Source organism: Thunnus thynnus, chromosome 12, assembly GCF_963924715.1.
Source record: "Thunnus thynnus chromosome 12, fThuThy2.1, whole genome shotgun sequence".
Taxonomy (NCBI): Eukaryota; Metazoa; Chordata; class Actinopteri; order Scombriformes; family Scombridae; genus Thunnus; species Thunnus thynnus.
In genome coordinates, this window is record NC_089528.1 from 1,818,736 (window position 1) to 1,839,547 (window position 20,812).

The 20,812-nt window shown below is 39.0% G+C and overlaps 1 protein-coding gene and 1 long non-coding RNA gene across 5 annotated transcripts in view; one reads left to right on the plus strand and one right to left on the minus strand.

The window, feature by feature from the left end:
* The window catches only part of si:ch211-207d6.2 (sickle tail protein homolog), a 118,641-nt gene that overhangs the window by 24,547 nt on the left and 73,282 nt on the right, over nt 1-20,812 (plus strand). For 2 of the 3 annotated variants that reach the window (XM_067604800.1, XM_067604801.1), the window contains exon 2: nt 17,262-17,596. In XM_067604800.1, the coding sequence (XP_067460901.1) occupies nt 17,262-17,596 (335 nt within the window). Of the gene's footprint in view, nt 1-3,312; nt 3,433-17,261; nt 17,597-20,812 lie in introns of those variants that run through there. The other variant, XM_067604802.1, reaches the window with a different exon arrangement.
* Nucleotides 16,951-20,812, minus strand: part of LOC137193579 (uncharacterized) — a 4,713-nt gene continuing 851 nt past the window's right edge. The window contains exons 1-5 of one of the 2 annotated variants that reach the window (XR_010930851.1): nt 19,618-20,263; nt 19,326-19,433; nt 17,665-17,728; nt 17,433-17,555; nt 16,951-17,338 (exon numbers count right to left, since the gene is read on the minus strand). This is a non-coding gene — a long non-coding RNA (uncharacterized lncRNA). Of the gene's footprint in view, nt 17,339-17,432; nt 17,556-17,664; nt 17,729-19,325; nt 19,434-19,617; nt 20,264-20,812 lie in introns of those variants that run through there. The other variant, XR_010930850.1, reaches the window with a different exon arrangement.

Below are 20,812 nucleotides of genomic sequence, written 5' to 3' on the forward strand. Positions count from 1 at the left end.
TTGCTAAGAAACGTGTATCCTAAAGGCCCAAACGCACTGAAAGCGATAATTGACGCGCGTCATTTGACGCTCCTATGGCGCACTGCAGGCATCAGATTTGAAATGCCAACACAGGTTTTTCATTTTGGTCTTTGTATTAACCACTGCATTAGTTGGATGTAATGAATGAATGAAAAGGAGAAATGCAGAGGAGGAAAATGTAACTGAAACTAACTTTTTTGGCTGCAGAGAAAACTACACTGCACAACTTAGTTTGAGAGAAGTCTCTGATACCTAATTATACAACACATAGTTCCCACCAAGCAATCTGATTGGTCAACTAGACATTTAGAACGTGCTCAAATCAGCATGACAGCACATGTATAATCTCAATATTACACTTGAGTGATGCTTCCGTGCTTCAGTGATGCTCGGCACAAGCGCCTCGTTCCTGACCACATCACTGTCGTGCCAACAATGACGGTAAAGCACACCCTCGAGAGTAATATTACTTAACTGAGTTATAGTCATCTATAGAGGGCATTCTGCAATGCAGTACCTAGTGTTGGGTTGTAGTGCTGTCTCACACTGTGTGTTTTCCTACAAACACTGATGTAATCAAGCTGGACTTAGACTTGCCCGAACAGACTGTAACCACACCACACAAAGTGTTATCAGAAAATGAATTGATGTTTGCTAATACTCATAATGATAAACATAATTCATAATAATATATCATTCCATTGACAATAACTAAATCCATTGATTTAGTTATTGATTATTCAGCTAAAATCCAGCCTCCCCTCCCCCTCCGAAAAAAGCCCTCTCATTCATTTCAGTGATACCACTGTGTTGGGACAGTAAAGAGTCTGCAGAGTCATCTGATAAATTAATTGACCCTGGCTCAACTTTTTTCACAATGCAACATCATCCTACAATACAATGCAATGGCCAATCAAATGCAAGCAAGTGTACACTCCTGGTAGAGTACTCATGAACAAGGAACAAGTTAGTAGACTTCAATGATCAGTTTTCACCAGGATTTCTTCTAGAAGATTTCTTTTACTTAGTGCAGTTTGACATCCTTTATCAAAACAGTAGAAGTATATATGAAGTCCCAAAAGATAGTTGTTGTGTTTTTAATGATACTAGTGCACTGCCCGTTCAAAACCTTCCTGTTCAGAATGGACTGATTGCTTGGCCTCTGGCCGCTGCTTCAACACATAGAAAAAACAACCAACAGCATGAAAGAAATCTAGCATTCTATTATACACAGAGGTTATAAATAATAAGTAACTAGTAAGTAAATGTTATCTTCTTATTTTAAATAAAATAGGGGCTGCATTTAAAAATAAAATAATGTGCATCCTAAAATAAAGTGGATCGATCATATTGGGCTCTTAGATCATTCCTATTTTTTGTGCCTTCAGTTCGGATTGAAACGTGGGTGACCTACACTCAACAATGTACCTGAACGCCTCCCGCATCGACACAGCGGTTCTGCTACTGCTGCTGCTGCTGCTGATGGTGATGATGATGATGATGATCTGCTAAACGTGCTGCTCACACTATGATTGCTTCAAAGATTTGTGCTTTATCTGTAGTGGCACTTCACAGTGGAACATATTTTACACATGTAATTACAGTCATTGTGTATTGGGCTCTGAGCACTTCCAAAATGCGGGTGACCTATGCTGAACAATGTACCTGTATACTTCCTGTGTGGTCACTTGCTGCTGATCTGCTAAATGTGCGGCCAACACAGAAGAAGCAGAGCAGGATGAGTGTAGTAACAGTTTAGAGATTGAGCCTGTGTGTTTTGAATTACAGACTGTGTCACACTAACCTCTGTCTGATAACAAATCTACCTTCTACCCAATTTTTAACTGTGACTGAGCATGATACTGAACACAACGAGCTATGTCAGGAATCCCTCTTCCTCTTGCATAGACCAAGCCTTTATTTACACAGAATTCCCTGTGGTGCCAGCAGGGGTTGATGGGAAATTTTTGAACATAGCTGTAGAGCTTCAGTTTAATCCACTCCACTTCAGTGATTAAATGTAGATGTACATGTGCGCTAGAAGGCAAGTTAAAGAGGGATTATATGTCTTCAGACATGACATGAGGAGTAACATTTTAAGGATTATAATGGAGGACTGCTTACATACCGTCCATCTATCCCTCAGCAGTACATCTTGGATGTTCAGTGTGGTTGTCTGTGACTCGGTTTAATCTCTGTGGAGGGGTGTGGGAAGGAAATGGTAAAATATAGTTTTGGAAGCTTGGGAAACATCTCTCTCATACATCTGATGTATGCAGTTATTACAAACCTGACTGAAAAACCTGACAAGGTAATACAGAGATACAAACATACGAGTCATCCTATTTACTTATTAAAATGATCAGTAGTCTAGTCCGTTGACACTAATTAGGATAGTAGTCTATAAGGAGTCTAAGATCTGTTTCCTTTTAATATTAAACATGAACAAAACAACCGGAGCACAATGACTGATTAAGGGCAATAAGAAATATATATCAAATATATTGTATGTTCAAGGATGAAACATCCCAATCCAGCAAACCTTTCTGTCTTTCTAACCTTTCTTAAGTTACACACAGACACTGAAGGAATATGTTTAAACTGGATACTCTGTCTGACAGACTGATGAAAACCATACTGCAGGTATCATTATGTTTGCCACAAAGTGTATTTTGCTATAAAACTGTGAAATAGCAAATTAGCAACTTAGAAAGAAAAAGTTTAAGACTTTGTTTAAACTTGTAGTTCCAATCTCTTCCACTTACTGATGAACAAAATGTATAAATGGCACATGAAGTTTAGCCCGGCTGGATTCAAACTTTGATGATTGAGTATAATTAAACTTAAATAAAAGATATAGATAACAGATATATCAGAGCTTCTCACTTTATACCATCCCAATTATCTGCCCTTACATTTTTTTATTTGTTAAGCACTTTGAGCTGCTTTTTGTGCATGAACAGTGCTATGTACATAATAATAATAATAATAATTATTATTGTTCAGATTCTCATTATTATTAATATAATAATAATAATAATAATAATAATAATAATAATAATAATAATAATAATAATAATAATAATGTTATTATTATTATGCACCTCACCTCAGGGGTCAACCGCCACAAATACATGGTCAGCTTGTGAGATATTACCCATCTGTTGTTGTGGTCCCAAAGTAACAAGGGAAAAAGGTCTGGAAAAAGTGAGACCACTCTTCCATTTGAGCTTCCTCAGGAACACACACACACACGGATACAGATTCCCTATTTGAACTTTCCAGTTGCAGTGCCATGAGCAGTGTGAGCTCTGTCACTGCAGCTTGTGTTGCACTGAGATATCAGTGTGAACAGACAGAACTGGAGTAGCAACAAAAGCTGAAGCCGAACCTGCTGGAGATGCAAATACTGTAGGTAACTTTAAATATTTCATTTGTAGGTTTTGTGTTTGTATTATTATAAAACAGTATTTTTTTTTTCTTGTTGAAAGAACAATGTTTGACAAAATAACCTGCTGTTGAATAGCATAGAACCTCTTATATATTATAAAATTTCTTATATAAAAGATATAAAACACAGAAGGGATCTTTGCTGTGCTATAATACCACTGTGAAATACAATATATCATGATAAACCCTTTACTAAATATAAAAGCGTATAACATGAAAACCGTACAGAATGTGTAGGAGAATTTCTAACTTTGGCGACTCCCAGTTGCAGAATAAAAATAGACGTCGTGGTAGATAGCACTGCAAGCCAATTACTTCCCCGTACTGTGATTTGTTAAGTTGTGTGCATTATGTTGAGGGAACGTGGCAGTCTGGTCTGATGAAGTACCTGAATATGAATATGAACACATGACAATTAGCTGATCACATCACTGCTAAGCATCTAAAACATGTGCCTCAAAAACTCTCATTTCATATTTCTTTGTAGCATCTGTGCTTATAGAACTAAGGTTACAATATTGCAACCTTCGTTCTATCACACAAAGGCTCGACCCTCTACTCGACTGTATGGGTACAGTAGGCAGATTCAATATTCATAAATTCAAGTGCAATATGGGACATGATAACTTCCTCCTTTAAACATGGTAGTGAATGAAACAAAAAAACAGCTGTCTTAAAAATATAATAAATCCCAACAACTTCAAAATGAAAAAAATCTGTGTCAGCATTAACTTCAGCAGGAAATATGCTTACCGGATGATGCTTACAAAGTATTGGTGCAGGACCTGAAAATAGGTTGTGGACGTTTATAAAAGACAGGGAGATAGAATTCATCTTCCATAAATCCCTGCTAGGATCAAATACTTCCAGCTTTATTATGTGTCCATACATGTGAAACAAAATCAGAGGTTGGCCTGGTTAACATGGAAAAATAAGGTTTGTGATTTCTATTGAGAAATAATTCATAGGATGGGTTCTTTCTATGTGGAGTTTGCATGTTCTTGTTACGTTTGCATGGGTTTCCTGTGGATGCTCCAGTTAGTCCAAGTGAAACATTAAAGTTGAAACTATGCCCCAGAGACCCCTCCCCTGATTCACACAGGCACCCTCACCAACCAGCAGGTGGTGATCATGTCATCAGTGGGTGGGAATCATGTCCTTGTCATTGGTGCAGTGACAAAGACATGATCCCTCACTGGCTTCCCATCTGCAAATATTGCTGATTGTGTTCAATGGCTAGGCAGGTACCACTGCACCATCCAAGCACATCACTTTTAATTCTACTTGGGGACAGTGTCTCTTTGCCCCCACGAATGTGATCTCAACAGTATTTGATAAAGAATAAAATAATGCTATAAGATTATCTTAAAACAATGACACTCCATGGCTATTAGCTTACAGTATGGCTAAATGTGAAGGCTTTTTTTTATATATTTTTCTCCAAATACTGGATTCTACATATTACTGAGGTGTTAATGCACAGCTCATGAAAGGGTTTATAATTTTATGAAATTATGCTTTTATTCTTTAACAAAAAAAGAAGAAAAAAGAAAGAGACCTGTCAGGTCATGTTGAGGTTCTTGTCAGAGAAACACCAAACTCACATGTGACGTGCTTCAGAATTATTACACTGTTTGCATGTCTTTTCTGAATATGCTGTTTCCTCCTTTTTGATGTGTTTTCTCTGGTTACAGTGCACTGGGCTCTCTCCATACTGACATGAACCCCACCTGTGGCCCTCACCCTACTTTTACTGTTCTTTAACCTAACCCTAAACAAAAGCAACTGATTGGTGGAGCTTCTTGGAAGCCTTGCACAGCTTGTCAGGAAGATCTGCAGGCAGCATACACTGCTCAGGGCTCTGTAGCTCAGGAGGCAGAGAAGGTCATCCACTGATCAGAGGGTCGGTGGTTCAATCCTCCTCCAGTCTGCATTTCGAAGTGTCCTCGGGAAAGATACTGAACCCCAAATTGCTCCGGGGGGCTGCGCCATCTGTGTGTGTGTGTGTGTGTGTGTGTGTGTGTGTGAATGGTAGAAATTCCCCCTGACAAGCAGGCATCTTGCATGGCAGCGTCTGCCATCAGTGTGTGAATGTATGGGTGAATGGGGTATGTAGTGTAAAGCTCTTTGAGTGGTCAGAAGACTAGAAAGGTGCCATATAAATGCAGTCCATTTACTCTTTTCTACTGTGTATGTCTGAGAAAAATTAATAAACCCTTTATACATTTATGATGATAATATCAACAAACACATGCAAAATGCTGTTGAGTGCAACATAGGCATGGCCAGATGGTCTCCACACATGAACCACTGTGACCCTTCTTAGTTATTCTCAACCTGTTTCCTCTCTCCTGTCACACACATTCACACACACATATCTGTGTTCCAGATAGTGTTCCAACCATAGTTCTGTATAGGAGTGTGTGTGTGTGTGTGTGACAGAGGATATCCTCCAAGATATTCATCCCTCTGATACTGAAAAAGAGAAACATTAAATATCTAACTGTAATTCTAAGAGGTAAATAAGAGTAATCACATAAAAGGTTATACTTGGTTAATCTTGTTATTTAACATAATGCCTAATCTTATTGCAATTGATGATGCCAGTGATGATTATTATGGTTGTCACATAGATGTGATGGCATAACTTTGTATCAGGCCACCACGCACCATGAAACAAAACCTTCCAGCTATGTTAAAAAGTAATTTTCCAACCAACCTGTCACAAAGTGTCCTCATTACAGACAGCAGAGCTCCAGGACACCTCCAAATGTCAGGCCAACGAAGCTCTGTGTGTGTGTGTGTGTGTGTGTGTGTGTGTGTTCGCGTGAGACAGGAGCCCGTGTATATTTCTACACTAAAAGAAATTAGTAAAATATTATACTCCTGAAATAGTGAGAATGTCTTGAAAAAAGTAATTCATCTAAGATTATTTAAAAAGAATGAGGAGTAGCTGACGTGATGCTTGAGTAGGAATGCATACTGAAGGGTGGATCCTTTTAGTATTATGTTAATCCTAATTTAATAGTTTTAGCAGTAAATGTAGCATTATCACAAGAATGCAGAGAACATGCCTTGCATTGTGCTTGTAACAGGCCCTATGCTTTAAGGAGTCCTCCAGTGGTTTAATATTGCAGTTCCATAACAGACAGATTAAAAAACTGAGAGGTCGAGATATCCTGACTTTTTTGTTATTAGTATCAGTCAATCTCCAAAAATACTGGATCCTACACTTCCCATAATGGAACCCAGTAACTCTTTAAGTTCCCCAATTTATCCTTTATAAACAGTATTAGGGCTGCAACTAATGATCTTGATTAGTTGTTTGGTCTCTTAAAATGTCAAAAAATGTTGAAGAATGTCGATCACTGTTCCCCAAAACCAAAGATGCAACTAAAATGTCTTCTTTTGTCCCGACCAATAATCCACAACCCAAAGATATTCAGTTTGCTGTCATAGAGGAATAAAGAAATAAGAGCATAATCACATTTAATAAGCTGAAACTAAAGAATTTTGGGTTTTTTTCTTTAAAAAATGACTCAAAATGATTAATTGATTACCAAAATATTTGGCGATTATTTTTCTGCCAATCGATTAATCAGCTAATAATTGCAACTCTAAACAATACACAAACATTTAAAACATAGTATATAACACACTATAACTTGGTTATAAATGGTTATGAGGACATTTTAAGTTTTTATGAACGTACAGTATTTGTCAACAATAATAACTTCTCCTATGACAACATATTTTACAACTGTGTTTTACTGTATTATCATTCATTATCTGTCTATACAGCAGCCTCCACTTATGGGTACCCACAAGAGGAATTGTTGCCAAATACGTTAATAAACGCTTATATCTGCACTACATTATAGTGTGTTAGAAACCATTTATTAACCGTTTGTATACTACAACAATTGACAATGACAATTTCACACAGACTTTATGTTATAAATCCTACAAGTCTCCAGTTCACAGCCATTAGGCCATTATTAACCAGGCTGACTTGTTATTTAGTAAACTGTCATGTAACTGACTTTGTGACTGAAAATAATGCTCCTTAAATCTGTGGCAAAACTGTTTTATGGAACTTCCCTGAAAACTATTTAGCATTCCATATCACAGAATACATATGTTATCATTTTAAATAAAATAGGTCAAATGTTTATGTGAATTAAGTATAAACACCAGAGGCAGGCATTCAAATTACATAAACACTTATGTGCAACATTCATTACGTAAGAAGTACAAATATTACTAGTTAAATAAATTCAAAGGCACAAGATTGTAAATCTACATTTTCTCCTGCTTTATATTTGTATGTCTAGTCCACAGCTTCACAGTTGCCACTGAAAAGAGACCAGGAAGCTCATTAAATAATCCAAACTCTAAACAACCAACAATGTACACATTGTAAACCAACATAAACAGTCATGCTGCATAGGTTCACTTTCCCATTCCACTACTTGGCTTATTTCTAGGTAACAGCAGTTGTCTGTAATTTTGTTCATAAGTGAAATCAGAGTCAGTGAGGTTTGGATGGATTGTCACTTGTGCAGCATTTCTTCACCTACAGTACGTGTGACCTCATGTGTGAACTCAGGGTGTCACTTTTTACAGTGTATGTGTGTATACGTATGTCCGTTGGAGCCTGCAGCTCTCAGAATGTGAAATGCCACAGAGCTCTGTGGACAGCATCAGTCACAGCAGACAGAGCAGTGAGCTGTAGTTAGGGCTGATCGAGTGGCATTTACACTGTGGTAATTATTTTGTCCAACCACATAGTTTACTGTAGGCTGCACAGTACCATCAGCCATTATGTTGGTTGACGAAACATAGAAGTATGTGATGTGTGCTGTGCGTGACTGAAGGAGGAGGGAGTACAGTACATGTCAATGTAAATAGGATCACCAAGGATCCAAGTAGACACTAGCTGGCCTTGCTTAAATTTCTTTCCATACCTGACCACCAAAATGCTGGCTGTGCAGCGTAGTCAGTATACCTGGTAAATGGTGAAAGCACACACAAAGCACTTCATGATTAGACTTCAGAACTGCTGCTAACACATCCATTGGGAAGCAATCAAGCAAAATCAACTGAGTATCAATCGAGTGATTCACCATAATTCAAAAACATGAAATGAAAGACAGAGCATTGGCTCAGAAGTTTGTCTCACCTTTGCATGTGGCTGTGTAGCCATAGTGTGTCATGTTTATGGGTTTGTTGTTGGTCCTCAGGCTTATTGACCAATTTTATATGGGACTTTTTTCCTGTCTTTATTAAAGACAGATTTATGATTTATTGATTTCACGTTTGGCCCATTTTGTAATTATTTCCCTCAAAACCCTGCCCTTGGACTCAAATAGCCCCTGCTTGTGCGTGGATTTGCTCTGCTTCTGCTCAAATTGAATGCTTGCACTCAGGTATATTGTTGCTTGCACAGGTTTCTTCAGCTCTTCTCCTTGCACTCAAGCTGCTTCTGTCAAATGTCTGCTCTCAGATTTCTGCTCTGCTCTCAGATTTTTTTGTGCAAAAACCCTGTCAAAATCCCTCAACCAATAGAATGCCAGGTGTAGTGTTGACCAATGAAATGATACCTGCCGCCTTACCGGCACGTTTGCTTTACTTAAAGAGTAACCCCAATATGGGATGCATCCACTCCCGCCCCCAGGGCTTTATTAAATGTTCTTCCCTTGCTTTCTTTATGACTTTTAAACAGTATTTGAAGAGAAGGAAGACATTTTGATATAACTACACAATACACAACCTCATCACTGTTTTTAAAAATGTAGAAGCTCATTGAAGTTACTCGTTTTCTATCGTCTTAATGTGTTAGCTAGCATTAGTTACTTTTGCAGTTGGTAATTTTCCCATTCCTAAACACTAAAATACAGATTTAAAAAAATGAAACACAGCACTGTCCATTTTGTTGCTAGTTGCCTGCTCCTACAGTTTGAGCAGAAGCAAAGCACATCTGTGTGCAAGGAGGGGCTATTTGACTGTGAGGGCAGGGTTTTGAGGGAAAGAATTACAAAATCTGAATGTGAAATCAATAACTCATACTCTCAAATTCAAGACCACGCTCTTGAATAAAGACAGGAAAAGAGCCCCATAGTTTCATACAGTAACCGTGAAGCAGTTGTTATTATAGCCTGGTTAAGTCAGACTACATCTCTTGAGCTTCAGTTTTTCTGCATGATTTAAAGAGCAACTTGCAGGTTAGAGACCCAAGTGAATCCATTTGTAGGAAAATGATGTAGGAACTAGACTTTCATAAAATATACTCATATACACACCACAGAGACTTATGGAGTCATTTTTGTGAGAGAATTTTACTTCCACATCAGAAAAAGCCAATGCAGAAGTGACGTAACAAAAGAGAGAGCAGTCAAGTTGAACAATAAGAAATGAATGGATCTCAAGGCTAGTTTTGACACTTAAGAGGTTGTAAATGTTATATACATATGCCGGACTACAGCCTTATTATTATGAGCCAACGAGGCATCAAAGAGACCAGGAACAGACCAGGGTTAGAGGGTATAACGCTCAGAGGAGAACCAGTGGAGAACTGGGCAGGTGTCTTGGTGAGTGACCGGCATTAGCTTTAAGATATATACACATATGTATATATGGGTGTTAGCTAACGATATTTGATGCTGTGTTCACATCACAACATTGTAAAGTTTGCTATCATGTATCAGGCTTTAATAAAGCTAGTCTTGGTCATCTGATACTGGCAGGAGTATTGATACTTACCCATAACAGAAACTAATGCACCATTGCAGTATCAGCTTGTATCAACTGTTTCTCACACTGTGAAATATCGCCACATTATGTCTTACGGTGCACTACTATTACAGCAGGAGGGCGAGAGAAAGAGGCAGATTGAAAGAGAGATATGTTTCTAATCTAGGTTTTTAATAGGATGACAGAGGACATTACAAAGGGTTTCAGTGGCCTCATTTAGTTGACAATAAGTTATCACAATAACAACCAAGTGTTTGGATGATTTAAAATGTTTTATCCTGTTAAGAGCAACTTCATAATTATCAGCTACTACATGAACGGCTGGGCCTGCAGGCATGAGCAGCTAATACTAATAACAAACCTACATAAATAAAAACTATTAGTGCGTTCTAATATTCTCAAGCTGCATTGAGTAAAATAAAGCACATTATATAATACACATATATACCAAGGTTTAAAACAACTAGAAAGCATAGAGTGGATATGCCAAAGCTGCACAGTGCTTAATTAGCTATTTCCAAATGTTTCAGTCTGTGTCTGGCTCTACATCAAAATACACATGGAGATAGACAATCATGAGACAGATTTTTTAAAAAGTTAATAACCATGAGTAAATAGTGAAAATGTTTAAAAAAAAAAACAACCCATCACTCAATCATTCATAATCAATTTTTCCCCCAAAATTTCATATACATTTCTTACCAGATTTCAAATATAAATAAATAAACAACAAAGTCTGTCTGAAACTGAAAATTTAAAGTCTTGGTAAATATGAGTCTGTATCTTGAGAACCATTCATCCGACCTACTTCATGCCTGGCAGGTGGATTGCTGGGGAAACGAGGAAGTGCAATGTTGATGTGTGAAGTTGTTTGGATGAGCAGTTCACGAGAAATATATAAAAATACCTCATAAACAACATTGATAACAAGAGAAAAAAACAGAGGCAGAGGTAGTAGAACTAGCCAATATGAGCAAAGACACGTTTGATTGGCAGCAGAATCAACCAATGGAAACTGTTTATACAGTTCAACCTCTGTTTAGACTCACTGGTGGAGTTTCTGTCTGGATATTTAATTTATTAATTCCTTATCATTTAAATTGATATATTTGACAATCGATACATACATATGCGGTTCTCGAGAAATAAGTGATTGGCCCATTCCGAACAGGCACGTTTTGAATGGACAGTCATCAGTTTGAATGTTGAACTGTCAAGGCTGTGCAAGTTACAGGCCAACTGCCTCTTGTGTGGTGATCTGCTAACAGGATCTGGAAAGGGACCTGGGTGCAGTGGAGGTGAGGGCAGTGCTGCTGTCTTATAGAGTCTTTGGTGAGGTGGAGGAGTCCTCCCTCAGACACTCTATCAGGGCTAATGCATATGCTGGGGGAGATAAAAATATTTGCATCACATTCAGTGATATAATATTTAATACATGCACTAACCCAAATAACAATTTAGATTACATGACTGAATAAAATTGCTAACTGGTTGATGATGGCTGGCCTCCACAGCTTCAGGTCCTCCACTCCCTCTCCTTCATGCCTGCATCCAAAGCCTCCCCGGACCTGTTTCAGAACAGAAACAATACGTTTAAAAGAAAATGTTAGTCATAAAAAACAGTCAACTTAAATACCAGGATACAACTGATGGGCCTCATAAGCCACATGTACAAGACACAGGCAAGCCTGCACGCAGTCATTAAGCCTGACTGAAACCTGTCGAGACCTTTTACAAACTGACAACAAAGAAACTGTGCCAAGTCGAACAAAAGGAGTTCAAAATGGACTTCATTTCCCACCATGCTTTGCTCAACTCACACACAGGTGGGCATAAACACCTGAGACGCTCCCGAAAACGTGCCTCCAGTTGTGGCTAGCAATGCCATCGGAAGTATCCCCATACATATGGTAAGTCTAACTAGGCCACACTATCTCAACCATGCTGGACTAGAGATTTTCTCTGTGCTCAACTGAGCACGTCACTGGATCTGAAGAAGAAGACCACTGTGCAACCCGGCATTCTCAGCCTTTCCTGCAGAAGTGAAGGAGGAGGATAGCCCTACTTTTCTTCAACTGATCGACTCTGATGTTCCTTTGCAACCCTGACGAGGATCAGCTGCCATAAAACCCACTAACAGAGCAAGAAAACGGCCTCATCATCATCCAAGGAACCAAGCTGGACCTGAAAGATGAAACACACCTTACTCACTTCCTTAAACGATACAAGTAAGAGGCTTAAGTCTGGGCAGAGATAGGTTACTAAAGAGTGAGATATTTTTAGCTTTACTGCTGTTGTTGTGAATTTAACTGACCGTGAACATGTTATACCGGTTATTGCTACTGATAATACTGTGGAAGTATTAGTGTTGCTTACTGTTTGTTCTTGGTTGTGTTTATCACACTAAGCTGATTTGTGTTTTGTCCACCTTCATTGGGCTGCTTTGCATTAGTTTGCCACTGTGTTTGAAGCTAGTAAATTCCATTTTATCTGTTAAAAGGCCAGCGACCACAGTAGACAGATCACAGTCCATTCACTGTGTCTCTGAGTGATAAAAAGCAATCATTGTGTCTTCCCACGACTGCTAGAATATTGCTATACTTTTAGTGCTTTCACCCTTGTCTCCCCTTACTAACCACACACATACACACTCTTACACACACTCACACACACATTTGTTGAGCAGATAACTCTGTAGCAGAGCTTAGCTCTGTCCCTAAGCTATCTTATTGTCAGAGACACGTTAAGCCGGCAGACGCCATTAGCCACTATCTCTGTTCATATCTCATGGTTACCTCCTCTGAGCGGAACTCTGGTGTGACCATTGACTGTATATAAATATGGACGTCATGACAGCTCCCCAAAAGTGACGCCAAAACATCTGGATCGCCCTCTGGTGGCTGGCTGCAGTATAGGTCATCAATCTCGCCCTCTCCATGTTAGTGGAAGGGACATGAGCCAAACTAAAATATCAAAGTACACGTCAAAAACATTTTTCCCAAAGATGGTTTCTGTCATTTTTTATGTTCAAGGTCTTGTTTTTCTGATAAGTTTATTTTTAATTAGTTATTTGACAATATCAAATATCGTCCCTCAAACCTCCCTCAGACGGCAGGACGGCTGTGGGGCGTGTCCTGTGGGCCGTCATCCCGCCACCCAACGCTACTGCGCAGACTCTGGATCTAAATGACATCACACAAGCAGAACTGAACTGACAGCTCCTGGAAAGGAGATATTTTGGCTTCACTTTTGCATAGCCGTAGTAAGTCATCCATATAGTTGGATGGTAGATGTTTGACTGAATTGCAATTGAAAGAGAAGTTATTTTGGTAATTATTTGTAGACACATTGTAGTAAACGCTGGTTGAGAGTCAGTGCTCAGATTCAAACCTCCACTGCTCACCTTATGAATGTTAATGTCTCTCAGATATTGACATTTTTAAAGTGAACACCCCTTTTTGAGACCGTATCCACTGTTTGGTTATTGGTCCCTGACCCCAGGATGGTGCCCCTGTCACATCCTGCCAGGACTTTCTGTTTGTGTTTGGATTTTTAGTTCCTGTTTTATTTCGAAATGTTTTCTCCTTGGGCGGCTGTGGCTCAGGAGGTAGAGCGGGTCGTCCACTAATCGGAAGATCGGCGGTTCGATTCCCGGCTCCTCCAGTCCACATGCCGATGTGTCCTTGGGCAAGATACTTAACCCCAAAATTGCTCCTGATGGCTGTGCCATCAGTGTATGAATGTGTGTGAATGCTTAGCTTCCTCTGATGGGCAGGTTGGGACCTTGCATGGTAGCCCCTGTACCCATTCAGCGTATGAATGTGTGTGAATGGGTGAATGTGATTCGTAGTGTAAAAAGCGCTTTGAGTGGTTGGAAGACTAGAAAGGCGCTATACAAGTACAGTCCATTTACCATTTGTGTTTTGTTACCTTTACTTCCCATGTTTTCCCGCCTTTGTTGATTACATCATGTTTCATCTGTCTCATTTCACTCACCTGTGTTATGTATGGAATCATTCCTTGTGTATTTAAGTCCAGTCTTCAGTTCAGTCTTTGTTGAGTCATCTGAACAGTTAACCCTGTTCCCATGGCCCAGTTTCTTGATTTTTTCAATAAATTTTCTGTATTTCATTCCATCCCATTAATAATTATCTTTGATAATCATGAATTATTACTGATAACCAAACCTACTCCTAACTAAGTCCCAACACAATTTTTATCAACATGCTAGGCATTAAAGAAATGGTTTGTTCCTTCTGGACACAACACATTTAAAAAAGATGTGGGAAATCAAAGTAACTGAAGGCGTTTACATGATGTTGAGACATCATCAGATGCTGCTGAGCAATCAGCTGGCACATCTGGTATTTATTAGCTGTTTCCTGACACCTCTGGCTGCTCCTGAGGATGGTTTCACGTAACATGGAGAGCTTGAAACTGCAAATATGTGTCTGTCCTTTTTGAGAGTAACTCTTATTTTACATAACAGTGCAACGACATATATACACTATTATGCTAGAGTATATGGTGAAGGTCTATCATTAATAACTGTGTGATATAGAACAAATGCAGCTAACATTAGACATGAGAGGAGCTCAGAGATACCACCATTCATTATTGCAGCATCTCCCAAAACCTTATAACAGGGAAAGGGAAAGCAGTGTAGGACACGCATGCGCACTGTTATAAATCAGAATATTTTTATGCATAAGCACTTTCCGTGTTTCGTGCACAGTTTTATAAATGAGGCACCAGAACAGTTTATGTCTTTGTGGAGCTGAATCTCTGATCTTTGGTTGGTGCAGCGCTGCTGAAGGCAGAGCTGATGAGGCAGCTGTGTTTACCGGAGGAACCACACCAGCTATCAGCCTCACACAGTCCTGGCTTCGACATGCCATCCTGAACTTCATTATATTGTAAATAAAATAACCCTCCTGGCTAAAATGAGCCCATGTTCAAAAGTATTCGTCCATCACAGAGGCAGCAGTGAAGTCCGTCTCTTCACCTGCACAAAAACTAGCAAAAACTAGCTGCTGCTTTTCCTGCTAGGGAAGTAGACTTCAGGTCCTGACAGCCTGCACAAACACAATTATTCACGATGATGAAAAATGATAAAATGCAAAACAAAACTGGTGGAAAAATACAAATTCACTAAATGACAACTGCTCAGACTCATTACTACTTAGTAAGCTGGGACAGGGAGAGCAAGTCTCTTCTGTAATATGTTATGTGCGTTGTTAGAAAAAAAAAGCTGCTCAAAATGCTAACTTTTCTGTCTTCATTTCTGCCTTTATGTCTCGTTACACTAATGAAATCATACATTATCCTTTTACATGTTAATTTTCATGATACATAAACTGTAAATCCAGTAAAAAAAAAAATCAATCTGCAAATTAAGCTCTCACATTTTCAAAAATCAGGATTACAACCAGCCCAGATCTGAAAGCCCCAGCCTCCACTGTATAAATATGTGAATCTCTGTACTGTTAGTTACCATCTGTATCCAGACAGCCACTGCAACTGTGATGCACTATTATACCAAAGATTAAATAAGTATTATTTTGTTGTAAATAACCATTGTTATACATTTAAATGACAAGGTGTTCAGATTTTACTGGCCATAGAGGATCATGCTTCAGCATGTCAGAATGCTGAGGGATTGCTTTATTCATGATACACTGTAAAACACATGTTTCTGTCAATTCTGACCAGAAATATTTTACCAATGAAGTAGCTGTCTGCCAACAGTGGAAGTTAATGAATGTGTTGGAGAATTTTATTTGAATCTCATTAGATCATGCTGTGATCTAATCCCCTGCACATCTAACAGCTGTGCTTTCTTATGATTTTTGTGTATACTGTATTCGTATCCGATTCCTGTTGTTTCTCACTTTCAGTAGGATCGAATATCACCACTTCATGAGAACAGTATTAAACAGGCTTCAGATACTTAGCCTACATAAACTCTTGTAATTCTCTGCACACACTGCTCTGCTCTCAGAGAAAATAGCTGTGTGTAGCCTACATCATGTGCCATCTGAAGCTGAATAGATGGTGTGATGAAATTTTATTTTTAGCCTCCCTGAATCTGTTGTTCTCATCATCTGTAAAGCTGCATATTGTTCCTCTATTATTACAACATTTACCCACACACTGATGGACATCAACAACATGGAAACAACACAGTGGCTGATCCACACAAATGTACTGAACACACGTGTAACGTTATGTTTCTGTAAGATGTTACATTTGATCAAATGTATACTATTATCAAGTTGAGTTATGTTTTCTGATTTATTTATTTTTTTTGGCTTAGTTTATCTGTTTACTATACAGATTGTATCTGTAGTGTTCTGATATACACTCTCATTATGCTGTAGCACAGTCAATCTAAACCCATGAAACTAATGATACACTTATGCTTTATATAAATCAATATATATTAAGGATACATTCTCTTATTATAAATGAATAAATATTTACTTGGGTTTAAACGAAGCAGTTCTCTGGAAGACATTTCTCCAGAAATCAACAGCCTCTATTAAACTCAGTTAACTAAACTCTGATAAGAGTTTCAGAACTTTGTCTACATTTCCCCGATAATTACATAATTCTCTCCGGGAAACTTTCAAGACATTACAAAGATAGCATTAGGAAATGACAGACCTGTAAAATGCAGCATTACCAATAAAACATGAAAAACTGAAGGAAGCTGACACATGACATTAAATGTTTCCAGAGTTTATATGCAGTTTGAACGGAAGTGAGACTGAACACAAGAGACACATTAAAATCTATTTACATAATACCCATTTAGTTGTACATATTTAGTTGTATTATGTCAAAGTGAAAAAGGATAACACATACTAGCAGTTACAACCTGACAAATGTGAACATTTCAAAATGTAGCTGTAAAGTTCACCCTGTCATATTTGCTTTTCTGCTTTCTTTGCCCCTGTTCTTTTTGTCCTGTCCTCTATTTTCATCTCTTTCATCCTTTCTCTGTACCCTCATCTTGTTTTTTCTGCTATACCCAGACACAGGACACTCCCCATCCAGAGGCTCCTCTTCTTCTTCTTCTTCTTCTTCTGCTGTGGACAGCAGCACTGAGCGTCTGTTGCAGAAGAAACAGCACACTAACAACAGCCTGCTCTGCAATCTGGACTTTGCCTCCTATGGTTCAGCTCCACGCTCTCCTAGCACCTTACCCCGAAGCTATGCTACCAGCAGCAGGGACAGCGAGCTGGACAGCCTAATAATGCAGCACTCTGAAGTGGAGAGGAAGAAGGAGGTGTTCCTGGACCACCTGAGGCAGAAGTACCCTCACCATGCTGCAATTATCATGGGAAACCAAGAACGCATGAGGGAACAGGTGAGATTTCAAGCTGTGGTTGTACCATATCCTGTATATAAAGATGGACATAGTGAGATGTGAGTCACCTGTTGGTTTCATTGGAGCCGGTTTGAAGCCCAGAGTTGCAGCTTATGGTCTGGGTCATCTTTTCTGTTTGGAGCCAGTACAATTAAACTTAGTGAAATATTGCAACAATAGTCCAAGTCAGTGTGAGTCCCAAAGCCGGGGAGAACAGCAGGAGAGCCAACTATCAATCACAGCTGTCAATCAACAAGATTCAAGATTTAGTTTATTTTCATTTTCTTGTGTATTTGCATTCACAAAAAAACAAAATGCTGATCCTCCCAGCAGTGCAACAACAACAGAAAGGAGATTTACCGTGTATATATATCTAAAAATTCCCTTTAAAAAATGATAAAAACATATAAATCCCAAGAGAGAAAAACAAACAAAAAAGGAGCAGTTAGCAGTGCAGGGCATTAAAGTGCATTTAAAGAGCAAAGTACATGTGTTGGATGTAGACAGCTCTTGCATGTCAACAAGTGACCAGCACTGATGGGAAAGTTATATAATCAATTTCGCTGTCCAGAGAACATTAGGCAACATGATTGTTGGAATTGCCGGTTTGTATGGGTTAACATTTAGCCTAGCTAACACTCCTCCACGCTTGCCCAGCTTCCACGTCCTGTCACACCGCTTTCGATGTTTCCTCTCCAGTGCAGCTCCAGGCAAGGCCATGGTCTCCTTTGGGTCCACTGGGCATAGCAGACCAACCTCGCTCAGCTGATTTAGCTCCCAGCCAGTATTTCTCATAGCAAAAGTCTTTGTTACAAATTTCCAAAAGAAACTGATGATCATAGACATATTTCCCTTGCACTCCACACGATGACACAGACATAGATGTAGACACAGTCAGAACTAGGAGAGGCCACCACAAACATCGGTCGGGCCGCCATCACACCAGTTCATGGAGACAGAGAGAGAGAATATCACCAACAAGGACCCCTTAATTTCTCTTCTTGTCTTCACAAAATAATTCTGTTAGCTTCCTAAGTGCAGTTTTTCCTTTGGAATGTTGGTAACAGTGGCAGGTAGCAGTTAGCAGATGACAGCTAGCTAGTTGTTTTGATTTTAAAAGATATATCCAATGGTGATACAGCACTCTCCACCACCGTCATCAAAACACCAAATGAGAGAATATCATTTTGAGGAATGGTGTTCCTCAGCCTTGGCATTGATTCTACAAGTCTCTGGAACTCTTCTGGACAGATGAACACCATTCTTCCAAAACATATTCCCTCATTTGGTGTTTTGATGATGGTGGTGGGGAGTGCTGTCTAACATGTTGGTCCAAAATCTCCCATAGGTTTTCAATTGGGTTGAGATCTGGTGACTGTGAAGGCCATAGCATATGATTCACATCATTTTCTTACTCATCAAACCATTCAGTGACCCCTTGTGCCCTGTGAATTTGGGGCACTGTCATCCTGGAGGAGACAACTCCCATCAGGATAGAAATGTTTCATCATAGGATAAAGGTGATCACTCAAAACAACTTTGTATTGATTAGCAGTGACCCTTCCTTCAAGTGGACAAGTGGACCCAAATCATGCCAGCAAAATACCCCCCACAGCATAACAGAGCCACCAGATCCCCTCACTGTAGGGGTCAAGCATTCAGACGTGCACCAGTTTTTCCTTTAATTTGTCACCCATCTGTATGTAGATAGGTAGTTAAGTATACTTACACTTTTTCTTGGGAGGACAGTCTCCTACTGAGATACAGGTCTTCTGTTGTCTTGGCCTAGTCACATGTATCATACTCCAGAGGCTGTGTCTAGAAGCCAATCTTGGACCTAATGAAAAAAACACAATAATGAAATACAGTACTGCTTTGTACTGTATCTGAGTGTTGTCTGTGATGTGTTCATGTGCTGGTGTGATGCTCTGGACATCCAAAAATTGAGTGTCCACTGCCAAACAGAGTTGTCTTCACAAAACATGCTTATAGAAACTCAAACCCAACAAACAAACACTTACCAAACATGACCGTGGTCAAGACAAGCTTGTGGATTTTGGCTGCTGTTCACCAACCAACTGTCAAGTGTTGGAATATTGAGATTCCAACAGGACACAAACAGACCACAATACAGACAGACTAGCCTGCACTGATAAAAATAAATCTTGCAAAAACTGAATTCAACACTCTGGTTCTGTACAAGAGCTCAGCAGCAGCAGAGGGAGGGAGTTTATGCAGGGCAGATGTAGGAAATATACTATATGTAAATAACATACACCTCTGTCCATGATTCAGTGAAAAGTGGAATGTGTTACAGTAGTCTCAAGTGTAAAAAAAAAACCCCAAAAACCAAAAGGAACACATATTCAGATTGCATTGCTCACTCCAGCCCTGGTTGTATATAGGAACGGACTCATGCCAGCAGGCATGGGCAGACTAGCCTCCAATGTGTTACTGTTGAATTTGCCACTTCTTATACAAGAATCATTACTTTTTAAAGGTGTTCCAGAAGTCCAGAAGCATCCTGTATTACACACCAACTTTCTAAGTTAACTTAGTTAATTTGTTTATTCATCGCATTGGCCTTGAAACATGAAACCAGTATGATGTGCCTTAGTGCTGTTACATGCAGTATGGTGCCTGTATTTCAGTGAATGCACACGTCTGTGGCAGTATATACTGCAAACAGTAAAAATGGCATTCTTAGGACAGTGAATTATCAGTGCTAATTTTAAAGCTAATGGCTAACACTGATGTAAACACAACTTAATGACAAAAGCTCACTAACTTTTTTTAGTAATCAGTAAATATCAAAGCTATATCTGTATCTGTATATCTGATCTTTAATCTCCTACTTCAGATGAATAAGCAAGATCTTTCTTATTTCCAATCCCCTGCACAGCCTTTGTAATTATATACAGTGAGTGGGAGTTGTGTTCAATGAATAATTTATGCCAATTATAACCTATTAATCATTATCTAGAGATGAAATTTAAAGTGGATTTAACATTACACTGGGTGGAGGAGAAGAAATTGTTTTCTGTACAAGTGTAACCTTTTTGTGAGTGTTGTGTCTCTATATATGCATGTCTCTGCATGAAAATGAATTCCTTTCACATAAGGGCATAGGTGTGGTTTTAACTTTGGTAGGGACATTTTTTGTTGGACGGCCAAAATAATTGTGTATGTGTACTTGCTCTCTATCACACTTTTCTA